The 12423-nt window shown below is 52.7% G+C and overlaps 1 protein-coding gene across 1 annotated transcript; it reads right to left on the bottom strand.

Moving 5' to 3' along the window:
• Positions 1-2874: 2874 nt before the first annotated feature.
• On the bottom strand, positions 2875-12169 carry Dll4 (delta like canonical Notch ligand 4). The gene is made up of 11 exons (XM_076850574.1): positions 11788-12169; positions 11408-11677; positions 10836-10893; positions 9746-10009; positions 9274-9334; positions 9059-9189; positions 7228-7397; positions 6833-7052; positions 5189-5891; positions 4436-4544; positions 2875-3923 (listed from the first exon to the last, which is right to left on the bottom strand). The coding sequence occupies exons 1-11, from the start codon at positions 11851-11853 to the stop codon at positions 3918-3920; spliced, it is 2058 nt and encodes a 685-aa protein (XP_076706689.1). The 5' UTR covers positions 11854-12169; the 3' UTR covers positions 2875-3917.
• Positions 12170-12423: the final 254 nt, after the last annotated feature.

The raw sequence follows: 12423 nt of genomic DNA, 5'->3' as shown, positions 1-12423 counted from the left end.
TTAGGGGCACCGAGCCTGACAGAGCTCTCTAAAGCCCCCAAACGCAAAAGATACAAGCTTTCGTCGGCTTGGACATTGCTTTTCCGCGGCTGGTATGGTTGGCTCCGGACCGCGGCAGCCCTCCCCAGCCCCAAGGCCGCACAGCGCCCTCTAGTGTCAGACCTCGGGCCGCGCGGTTCCACTCGCAACTAGGGCTTCTCGGAGCAGCAGCCCCGCGCGGACTCCCAGGTTGGGGCGGGATTTGGGAAAGGAGGAGGAGGAGCCCAGGGGGCCGACGAGTCTCCGAGAAACTTGCGGCCTTCGACGTTTTCCCGGCCCGGGAAGTGAGCCGGGGTCGGCGGCCGCAAACAGGAAGTCGGGCTATAACAAAGGGCGCGGGGGGCAGGGAGCCTCTGAGCTCCAGGGCGTGAGGAGGCAGGTGGAGGGCTGACCCGGGCAAGCGGGCGCACCTGTCTTTTCCGCTGCAGCTCCAGGCCTGCCGGGATCTATCTGGGCCACAGGGCCAGGCGGTGCGCCCTGGGCGCGAGGGAGGGCGCGGCCTCTCGGGAAAGGCCACTGGGACCTCCCAGGCGCATCACCTCCCCGGGAAGGGACAGTCACCGTTCCCTGAGTGAATCACTTCCATCCCCTTCCCGGAATGTAGAAGGCCACGTGAATCTGCTGATGCTGTGGGGGAACTGCAGGGAAATAGTCTACTGAGGGCGGGCGTTGTGGGACCAGGTCAGAGATGGGCCCTCCTTACTACCCAGTTGAGTCAAGCGTCCTCATCTAGCCTAAGTGGAAGTAGATATGGGCCTCGGTCCCTTTTTCTTTTGCCCTCTTACCAGCTCAACCCTGAGGCAGGCCTTGTCTGTACAAGCCTTCTTCACAGCCCCTCCCTAACTGTTCCACAGTGATCTCCAGGTAGAGTTGAAGAAGTCTTGGAAAAGACGCTGTCCTCAGGGCTGGAGGTCACGGTGGGGTCAGATTGATTCTCTAGGCAGCATACTGGCTCCAGACTGATACTAAGCTCAGAGTTCTCTTGTGAAATATGCATGCACACCAAACATGAGCATTTGCTAACCCATGCAAAGAAATTCATGGTTAACTTAGAGTCATGGTCTAGTTCTGTCTGTACACCTGTACATTCAAATGGTCAGGAAAGCTTCGAGTACCTTTCCTATGAGAAGGGACTGGATCCTCAGTGACCTTCAGGAAATCCCTAGGAGAGGCAAGCTGTGGCTTGTTTGCACCCCAAGTGCCTGGCCTGGCTTCTGCTGAGTTGAAGTAGCAGAGCCTGGGCTCCAACCTGCAGCCCACACCACATCCATGGTCCTTAATTTGCCCAAGAAGCCAACATGTTGGGAGGTTTTGGTGAGTGAGTTTAGCCAGCAGCCAGGACTCCAAGGCTCTTCTCGTGCAGCCCAGCACAGCCTGGTTGTGTGGACGTGCAGTCCTGCGGGTGTCCTACCTGTCCCCCACATGGGAGCCTCGTCATCTTGCCTTCTGTCCCAGCCCAGTTTCCCCCGCCCCCCAGGGCCCGGGAGCTGTTTTCCTGTTTCATTTTGGGCAGGAAGAGTGAGGTCGTGTTGTTCTTCCCCCTGCTGCCGGCTCAGGCTGTGGGAACAGTTCCCTGAGTGCTTTCCTGTTTGATACCCTGTGTGTGCAGTGAAGGGAACAGGGAGCGATGAGCAAGGCATGAAGCTTGTGCATGCTCCTGAAACTGGCACAAACACTAAGGTCCAGGGTCAGGGGAGGAGAAAAGGGGAGGCAAGTTCACTGTGTATACTTGGACTCCACAAGGAGTGAGGTATTTGGTGGGTCTATTTTGCTTTTCTGTGGACAGGCTGAGAGCTGGGAGCATCTGCTCAGCTTTTTATCAATGGCTCATTTTGTCATCATTTGCTCTCCATAGAGTATGTCTGTGGCTGTAAAGAGAGGACTCTGGCACCCTAGGGACTATCCTGTGCCTTAGAGGAAACTGGGCATGGAGTAGACTGGAAACTCCCTCATTAGTGCCTCAGTCAGAGAAACCCAGGCTCCAACTCCTCCCCTCTTTACAGTCTCCAGTAAACTCCAGCAGCTCTGAGCTAACAAGGAAACCAGACCCTCTATTCTCTGTCTACCTGCAAGAAGGACAAACCCAAGGCAAACCCCTATCCCAACCCCTCAAAGACCAGTTCCCCACTGGCACTAAGAAAAGAGCAGGTACAGTCCACATGAAACCTTGCAACAGCAGGTGAAAGGCCCCAGATATCTTCATGGCTCAGAGACCCCATTCTCTGAAAAGAGAATCTTGTTGGATAAAAGAAACACAGGCAGTGTATGGTGGTGCATGCCTACGCAGGAGGCTGAAGCAGGAGCATCATAAGTTTGAGGCCAGCCTTGGCAACTTAGTGAGACTTTGTCTTAAATAAAAGGGGCTGGGAATGTGACTCAGTGGTAGAGTGCACTTGGGTCAATACCAAATACCAAAAAGAAAAAAAAGAAAGAAAAGGAGAAAGAGGGACAGGACAAAGGATCTCCACATAAGCTTTTTCAGGCTTGAGGAAAGAAGGAGATTCTGAGCAGGGAAAATATTCCCCAAGGAGTACTGGAAGCATAAAGGAGAAAGTGGGGAGTAGCAACCAGCCTCAGAGTCATCAGGCAAGGAAGGCTGGCCCAGAATGGGGGTGAAATGGGTGAGATGCATGCTCCTGTAACTGGCACAAATACCAAGTGACTGGATGGGAACAAGGGCTCTTCATATAACATGTCAAATTCAAGTGTATGCACAGGTCCCAGTGGGGCACTTGGTGGCAGTATGAGAAAGGGGTGTTAAGAATTCTTTGGGGTGAGAAGGCTGGAGAATTCCCATTCCTACCACAACAAAGACAGGACCCAAGAAGTAATAAATTCCTATACACATCTGTTCCATATTATAAATACACATTATATACAAAATAATGTTATAAAATGTAGAAAGGCCAGTGCTTCTGATTCTTAAATTATCGAAATACTAGATTCCAAAATAAACTACAAAAAAAAATAAAACTCATATTATTGATTTCTGAAGATGGGCTTCGGGAGTGGTCTGGGAGCAGTAATGGGCATGGGCGGAGCCCAGGCTCATGGTTGTAGGAATGGGTTTGAGGCAAGAAGAAGCTCAGGTGACAGCAGCACCTGATTTCTCCCTTGTTGGCATTTCCAACATAACTGCCCTGAGCTCACCAGTGGCACCCCTGGCTGGCAGAAGGGTCAGGCCCTCACCCCATCTGCTCCCAGGACCAGAAGGTGGTAGAATCTGGGTAAGATTTATCAATGCTCTTGCCCAGTGGGCCTAGGCCAGCAAGAGGCTGGGTGGCATTTCCAGGCAAGGCCCACATGCAGTGCTTAGAGGCATGGGGCAGAAAGTGCTCCTCTTTCTTCTTGTGTTCCTTCACCTGCAGGGCAATCCCTGACAAGAGCTGTACCCAGTGGCTTTCAAGCCCAAAGGAAGACCTGCCCTTACTGGCCCCCTTTCTCCTTTCTGATTTGGGCCCAGTTATCACTTTGGAGCCTGGGCCAAAGGCACTTGGGAAACACAGATGCCAATGGATGCCACAGCAGCTCCGAGCCCCATGGGGCCACTGCCACTCTCAAGAAAACAGGCCAGAGCCCCAGAAGGAGCCCTCTGAAGGCCACTGCTGAAAGAGCAGGCCCAAGTGGCACCTCTCCTCTCCTCTGTTCCCCTGACTGGCACAGCTGCTAATCTGATGCCAGACAGATACTCAAAGGTATGCAGGGGCGGTGCATCTCTTGGCAAGTTCACAATCTGTCCAGTTCATGCCATCCCCTCCTCCTCCTGAGAGCAGCACGGTGCATATTAAAGACGTCCCATCCAGGATGCAATGTAAACAATGCAGAAGGAAGGTCCAGCTGCTGGGCCAAAGCTGGGGTATTCTGGGTAGGCTTATGCCTTATACCTGTGGAAGGTACAAATGGGGAAATGTGTTACTCTGGGCATAAGCATTTCATCTGGAACTTCCCTGGACCTTCCTGGGAGAAGCCAATGGAGCAGACAGGGAAGATGGGAAGGGAAGACAGTTCCCCTAGGCTTCTACTCCAACACAAACAGATGCCTGGGAGCTTGCTCTCATGAGGTAGTCCAGTGGAGGAATCCCGAGAAGTGAGAAGAGGTCATGAGGCAACCATTCTCACCCACCAGCACCTGGGAAATGGCCAGGTACCGTGGTTTCCCTGCCTAGAACCAATGCAGCAAGAGAGACCAGGCCAAATGTGCCACCTGACTCCTGTTTCAAACCCTCTTTAGCAACAAGGCCAGCAGAGACCAAAAACCACTGAATGTGGTCTGCCAAGGAGGGGTTCTGATCGACCCCCAGGAGTGGCTCATGGGGTCAAGAGTGACCAGACCACTTTCCCATCCACACAAAGCGGCGGGGGACAAGCTGGCAGGGAAGGCAAGTCTAACACTCACCTCCGTGGCAATGACACATTCGTTCCTCTCTTCTGATATCAAACACACAGACTGGTACATGGAGTCCCTGGGGGAGCATATCGCTGATATTCGACACTCTGGCTTTTCACTGAGGGAACATAAGACCGGGTGAGTGTGAGGGAGAGAAGGAAGGAAAGATAGGGGGAGGGCAGGGGCAATAATCTGGACCCTGTAGAGCCAAAGAGCACTTACACAGGTGGTCCGGGGGGGAAGAAATGGGCCAGAGGTACCCAATGGTGGCCTTTTAAGGGGGGCAGTTGTCAACAGGCTCCTGAGAGCTACAGGACCCCAACCATACCACTAACATCTAGAAAGTCAGCCTAGCTACTAGAGCCACACCATGGAAAATGGAAGTCATAAGAGAAACTCTATGGGTCCTGGACATTTGTGAATGAATGAATGAAAGAATGAATGAGAGGACTTTCCCTAGCAAAGGACCCCTATAGAATTTTTTTTTTCTTGGCGATAGAGTCTTTGTATGTTGCTAAGACTGATCTCAAACAGATGATGCTCCTGCCTCAGCCTCCCAAGTAGCTGTGATTATACCACTTATATCACTACACCTAGTCTCCTAGCAGAAATCTTTGCCATAGGATCCTCCAGTCAGTAACAAAACCCCATTTGTTTAAAAGCAGTCAGGGCCTGGAGCCAGTCTCCCTCCGTTACCTAGGAGCCTGGGCAAGACCACCTAGGAGTCCGTGACCAGGCCCTGGGCCTTCAAGCGCAACTCACCTGTGTAACCGCAGTGGTACTTTCTCTCCTAAGCTCTTGTCACTGTGGGGATACTTTCCAGGTAAAGTTCCCCGCCCCAGGGGCCCTGGGGCCAGATTATAGTCCAATGTGTGGTTCTGCTGTTTGCCACAGTTGGACTTGTCCATGCCACAATCCACCTCTAATTCCTTCTTCTGGTTTGTGTTCTTGAGTTGGGCAGCAGGGATCAGGTTGTCCTTCTGAAAGTCCGACAAGTTGTTCATGGCCTCCCTGCTGCCATCATCTGGTCGCCGAAGCCGCAGTTGTCGCACAGCCACTGCTACCATGCCCAGCAACACCAGCACCACCACCAGCCCCACACCCAGGGAGACAGCCACCCACGGGAAGCTGGGTGGCAACCCCACAGGGAACTCGCAGCGGCTGCCCACAAAGCCATAAGGGCAGTTGCAGACAAAGTTGTCCAGGGAGAGACCAGTGTAGCAGGTGGCCCCATTGAAGCAGGGCCCTGAGGCACAGGCATCACTGGGTATCCGCACCTCACAGCGCCTGCCAGAGAAGCCAGCAGGGCAGGTGCACATGAACCCATTCTCCAGGTCATGGCAAGTGCCACCATGGGCACAAGGGCTGCGGGCACAGTCACTGATGTGAATTTCACAGTGGGTGCCTGTAAATCCAGGACGGCAGCGGCACATGCGGCTTGGACCTCTGCTTAGGCACTGGCCCCCTGTGAGAAGACAGAGCACAAGTCAACAAAAGTCTGGGAATCTCCAGGTGCAGGGAGTGGGGGACCCATCCCAGCAGTGAGTTTGAGCCCTTCCATCTCCATGCATACAACCAACATGGACAGAATCTACTGCAAAGAGAGAACTGTGCAAAGACCCAAGAGACCTAGAGTTTGGGGTGAACCTACTTCTCTATGCCTCAGTGGACTCGTATATAAAAATAACTAGCATTTTGTAAAACCTTGGAATAAGACATATATGCTTAGGTTTGAATCTCAGCTGGCTCTCTCTAGCTGGGGATCTGATGCCTGTCACTTTACCTTATCCCTAAGCCTCCGCTATCCCCTCATAGAATACCTCTGAGGGTTAGGGAGGAAGGTTCATGAAGGCAAGAGCACCTGATGGTAAGTAGTAACTGCTCAAATAAATTTAATTATCATTGTTTCATTTCATCTTCACAGCCACATCAAAGACAGAGAATAGGAATTATATTTTCCCATTCAATGATGAAGAAATTGTGGTGCCAGGAAGTTCTGAGATGGAGAAAGGGATGTTGGAGGCTTCATGTCCATCCTCAAAGGAGGCTAGTAATGGATGCAGTCAGCCCTGCTCTTGGAGGCCTCATCTTTCTTGGTGCCCACATAGAACAGTGTGGCACAAGGCATCTAGAATGTTCAGTACCTTTTTATGTACTGGGGATTGAATCCAGGGGCACTTTACCACTGAACTCCATCCCTAATCCCTTTTATTATTTATGTACTTATTTATTTTATTTTGAGATAGGGTCTCACTAAGTTGCTGAGGGTCTTGTTAAATCGGTGACTCCAAATCTGCAATCCTCCTGCCTCTGCCTCACAGTTGCTGGGATTAAAGCATACATCATTGTGCCTGGCTGTTCAGCATCTCCTCCCCAGAAGGCTCTTAGCAAAGCAAGTGAACTTACCATTGGCACATGGATTACTGGTGCATCTATCTACTTTCTTCTCACAGTTGGAGCCAGTGAAATTGGGGGGACATTCACAGGCATAGCTGGCCCCTTGATTACGCTCACGGCAGGAGCCTCCATTGAAGCAGGGGGAGTCAGCACAGGTCAAGGTGCTATGTTCACAGTGTAGCCCATAGTAGCCAGGATGACACAGGCAGTGGTAGCCATTTTCCTGGTCCTAGAGAAAAAACATAAAGGGCAAAAGTCACACCCTGGGGGTGTGTGATGGGAGTGCTGGGCTCCAGTTGCCCACAGCACCTATCCATGACTGCACATCAATTGGCTGCCTAGACTGGAGATACCTGGATACCACCTGGCTAGACTTCTGTTTCTTATTCTGGCCTGGGCCTCACCTTACAGCTGCCTCCATTGCGACAAGGATTGCTGTCACATTCCTTGAGTTCCAGCTCACAGTCCACACCAGTGTAACCTGGGCGACATGTGCAGGTGTAACTCCTCTGGCCACTGTTGGAGCATGTTGCACCGTTCTTGCACGGGGAATGGTGGGTACAATAGTTGAGATCTGCAGAGACAGAAACCAACCAGCTGAGCAAAGCCAGAGATACTCCCACCTCCAGGCTCCTTATAGTGTAAATTCATCCCCATGTTTGGCCCAAAGAGGCTTCAACTCAGTCTTCCAGGCACAATTATCGTTCCTTCCCTGCCAATGAAATAATGTATGTTGATGCACCTGGAACCAATATGACCAATGCAATCAATCAAGGCTGATAAAACAATTGGATAACTTCCTGCCAGGTAAGCTGATAAACACTTGCAGCCAGAGGAGGGTGAAGATAGGAAGAGGCAGAGGAAAGGAGAGCAAGGCCTTGGGTCAGGGAAGAAGTCACAAAAGGCTCCATGGAGGGCGAGAAGCCAAGAGAAACCTGAAAAGGGGTAAAATTTCAACAGGTGAAAATGGTCCAGGGTAGATAAGAACTACCATAGGTAGGTAGTGACAAGCATTTTATTTTAATTAAAAAAAATTTTTTGCAGTTGTAGATGGACAGCATGCCTTTATTTTATGTGTTTATTTTTATGTGGTGCTAAAGATCAAAACCCAGTGTCTTACACATGCTAGGCAAGTGCTCTGCCACTGAGCTATAGCCTCAGCCCCAATGATCAAGCATTTTTTAAAGGAGGAGGTGTTAAAAGGGTATTTTGAATTGTAAGTATTTGTTTTCTTATTGGGGAAGGGTAGGGAGGGAGAACCAGACAGAGCAAATATAGAAACTGTGAGGGCTGTGTTTGCATATGATGAGTATATGATTGTGTCACCTGGAATCAAATGTGGACAGAGGAGAGAGAATGAGTAGGAACCAGGTGTGTGTGTGTTGGCGTTGGGGGAATGGAGAGGAGAGGAATACACACACATACAAACACAATACAGTACAGGGACCTAATTTCGCTCCCTTGTCAATAGCAAGTCAGGGCCCAGGCAAGTTCTTTAAGCCTGGAAAATCCCTCCCCACTCTAACCAGTCTTGTATAGTATCTCTGAGGCAGCAAAGGTGTTTCTGGCACACCAAAGGACTCTGAAAATGGGAGGCACATGCTCTAGCTGGCTACTAGGATGTAGAAAGAAAGACCTTTCCCCAAAATCGGGGCTCAAAGATTCATGTACAGTCAGAAGAATGACTAGCCCCAAATGTCAAGCAGAGACTGCATGGGCTGAAGCAGCTGCCTGGCAGGTGCCACAGGGGGAGAAGGAGAGGTTGTTTGTGCCCACACTGAAAAGTCAGTTGGATGTCACTCCCTCCACCCAGAGGCCCACCTCAGCCACAGCCCTGAGCGGCTGGTGGGCACACCCCACCAGACAGCTGTTTAGGGGAGAGCTGCTCAAACAGCCTTGCAAGGTAAGCAAACATTCAGAGGGTTAATAGGTAACTACAAGGCAGAAAGAGGAACTAAGCCTGGCATCTCTTTCCCTTTGGCTTTGCTAGAATTTATGAGTGCAACTTCCAGGCTGCCAATCTGTCACCCTCCTGGCTTCTTTAACCACCAGGTTTCTCTAGCACCTGGGAAAGGACCCACAAACTTATTCAAGGCTAGTTGTAAAGATTCTTTAAAAAGTCCCAAGGTCCTTGAAGGACAATGGCAAAGCCAAGTTAGCAGCTGCCATGGAAGAAGGGTCCAGACAATGTGTCTCATTTCCGAACTCTGCCTCATCTCTCCCTCCCTGACTCACCTTGGTCACAGAACAGTCCTCCCCAACCTTCGTCACAGGTACACTGCCAGGGGATGCTGCAGGTGCCATGGTGACAGCCATTGTGGGGGATACATTCATTGCAGAGACGACCCTGCCAACCTGGGCGACAGCTGTGGGACAAAAGGAGGCTGAGAATGAGATGAGAGGCCTGGCCAAGGCAGAGCTCCCTGCCCCACTTCCTGTCCTTTACTCACAGGCACTCAGCTGGCTTGCTGCAGTAGCCATTCTGTTCATGGCAGCCAGATAGACAAATAGCTGATGAAAGAAGACAGGGCTGGATGAGGATGGAGTACCAAGGATGCTGACGCTCCATTCTCCCCTCCAAGCCTGGGGGTACCCCTGCTATCCTGGGCTCACTTCCCCATCTCAGCCTCCCAGAGAAGCCATGTCTTCTCAAAGGGAAACAATGACACAGGGAAAAAGAATCCATGCTGGATGGAATTCAATGTGGGGATTCTTTGTGGGCTTTGGCATGATGGGGAGGAGGATTAGGAAGAGAGAGGAGGTCTGAGCACAAGCCCCTGCTCAGCATCCGTAGGTGGCCCTGAGGCCAGCTAGTAGGTAGCCCAGGCTTGCTCTGTGAGGGAGATAGGCAGAAGCCAAGAAAAGTTCACCATGCTTGCTGGGGGACCTCCCTTATGCACTTATAGGGGCTTGGCTGCTTACGCTGATCACAGTACTCCCCAGTCCAACCGGGCAAGCAGGATAGGCTGCCGTCTGGCTGGCACACATAGTGGCCGAAGTGGTCATCGCGCTTCTTGCATAGGCGAGAGCAGTTTTCTCCATAGTAGTTGTCACTGCAGATGACCCGGTAAGAGTAGCGCAGCCTTGTCAGTGTGCTGTTTTGCTCATATGGTAACCAGTTCTGACCCACAGCTAGGGAACCATGGATGGCAATATTGCTGATGAGTGCATCTGGTGGCAAGGCCTCTGAAAGGACAGAGGGTCAGGTCAAGGTAAGGCAGCCTGTCCCAAGAGTGCAGGTAACTTACTGGCCAGTGCCCCTCTCCCCAGTTGTGATTATAATGGTCAGCCAACAAATCAGCCTAGTTGACCATATGACCCCCACTTGCCAGCAAGCACAGGCCAGAGGGACCCTGAGACACAAGTCCTACTGTTCAGCTGCTCTATGTATATGCATGTGCAGGGGACCTGATATCATTCAAAAAGGGGACAATAGAAGGATGTTAGGATATCCCAGTGTTCTGGAGACAGATAGGGAGGAGAAAGAGGAAAAGCAGACAGAGTGGAAAAAACGGGAGGGAAAAAAAGAAAGAAAAAGAAAAGCTTCCCAGGGCAAGAAGGACTGGGAGCAGGGGGGTCCTTTGGTTCTGCCCCCAGAGGTAGGTAATGGTTTTCTTTTTCCTTTTCAAAGTGAGAATTGTTGTGCTGCTGAAATATCCTTTTCCTCTGTGTCAGAACAACATCCCAAAGCCATTATTCCCTTTCCAAAGGAGCGGAATTCACGAAAGGTGTAAAATACAGGAAGGGGCCCGTCAGCGGTGCTGGCAGCTTCAGCCTTTCTCACCGCCGTGCTCCCCGCGTTCCCACGCCAAAAATAACCCTCAGGAAACGCAATTGTGCTCTGAGTCCAGGCAGCAAGCGGAATCAGAGCGTCCAGCGCGGCGCGCAGCTCCAGGCCAAGCTAAGCGTCCTGCCCCCCACTCCCAACCCCGCACTTCCCCCGCCTATAACAGGTTAACTCTTTCGGCGCTGTGCGGTGTCGCCCCCCTGTGGCTGAAGAAGAGCTACTCACCTGGTCGCAGGTCGTCTCCTGGCATGTGCCAAGCTTCTATGATGAGTGAGAAGGTACCCTGGGAAGTGAAAGGGGGTGGGGGACCGAGAGAGAGAGTGAGATGAGCAGGGCGAGAGAGAAGGGGGTGCCTTGTGGCAGCCGATTTAATTAATCTAATTGCAGGATATAGTTACTGCGCCAGGGTCAACATAACGGGTCTGCCAACAGTGTAGCGCAGAAGCTGGGAAAACGAGAAGAGAACCCAAGAGTAGGGGGAGGGATGAAGGATGGAGGAGTGTAAGTGAAAGCCATGGTGTGTAGGGGGTGATTTCTGCTAAGCCAGGGTGGTAGATAATGCAAACAGTGTCCCAAGAGCTTTGGGGGGAGGCGTAAAACTGGGGAGGCGGCGACTGGTGAGAGCCTTCTCCATGGATGAGATCCCAGGAGAGAATAGAAAAGAAAGGGCCAGGAGAGAATGCGTCCCTGGGCGTTTTTGAGGAAGCGGGGAGGAATTCTAGGGAGAGGGCTTTGGTCCCAGGGCACTCCCGCCTTTCGGCTTCCGTGACCTCCCAATGCACCCAAGCTGTGCTCACCGGCCAGGTGAAATTGAAGGGTAGTTGGAGAGGATTTCGGCCCCCGCCGCTACTGTCATCCTTGACTGTGAAGGAGTTGGTGCCCAATACCGGCGTGGAGACGCTGCCGAAGGTGCAGGGCCCGGGAGAGACGACAGCTTGGTAATGCTTAAGACAGACGCGGAAGAAAGTCCGGCAACCGGGCTCACACGGCCGCCCACTGGCCAATAAGCCGCGCTCGTTGGCGAACTCCTGCAGCTGCAGCTGGAAGACGCCTGCGCCCGCCGCGCGCTATTGCACAGGGACCGAGGGAAGGAGGGAGAGGAGCGGTCAGCTCAGCGGGCGCCGGGGCTCAGGCCCGGAGCGTGGCGGGAGGGGGCGGAGAGGGCGCGGGACGTTACCTGCTGCCAAAGTGCCACCAGCAGCAGTAGCGCCCAGCCAAAGGCGCTCCTAACCGCGGCTGCCATCCCCTGGGGCGTCGCTTTCTCCACTCGCCGGCCCTGAACCTGGTTCTGTTGGGGATGCCGCTTTCCCGCGCGTCCTCCAGCCAACAGGATTCCTGAAAAAACTGGCTTCTCTCGGTATGCTGTTCCCTTGTCGCCCTCTCCCTAGCTCCGTTGCAGCTGCCTCGATAGGTAATCCAGGTGAGGGCGACTGGGCGGCGGCAGTGATAAGGACGTGTCCTCGAGCTAATCCTAGGGCTGCAAGTGGGCTGATGCCGAGGTACACTGCACCGAAGCGGCTTGAGCTTCGGCTCTTGGCCTCGTGTTCCTGGCCTGCGCACAGCGCCGCTACTGAAACCTGCGAGCTCCGGAGCCTTCCTTATATATATTGGCTCCTCTGCTCGCCGCCTGTCACTCAGACAGACTCATGGTCACTCTCCCCTCCCCTTCGGGCTTCTAGCTGCTACAGTCCCAGCACCGACCGGAGGGGGCCTCCGCCCCCGCTACCCCCTCCCCCCCGCTAGCCAGTCGCGCGCAAGTCCCCGCCCCTTGGTTCCTCTCTGAAACACTGGGTCCCCACCCCCCAGCTCTGCG

Source organism: Callospermophilus lateralis, chromosome 3, assembly GCF_048772815.1.
Source record: "Callospermophilus lateralis isolate mCalLat2 chromosome 3, mCalLat2.hap1, whole genome shotgun sequence".
Classification (NCBI taxonomy): Eukaryota; Metazoa; Chordata; class Mammalia; order Rodentia; family Sciuridae; genus Callospermophilus; species Callospermophilus lateralis.
Note: the sequence above shows the minus strand (reverse complement) of the source record. Positions and strands in the feature narration are given on the sequence as shown.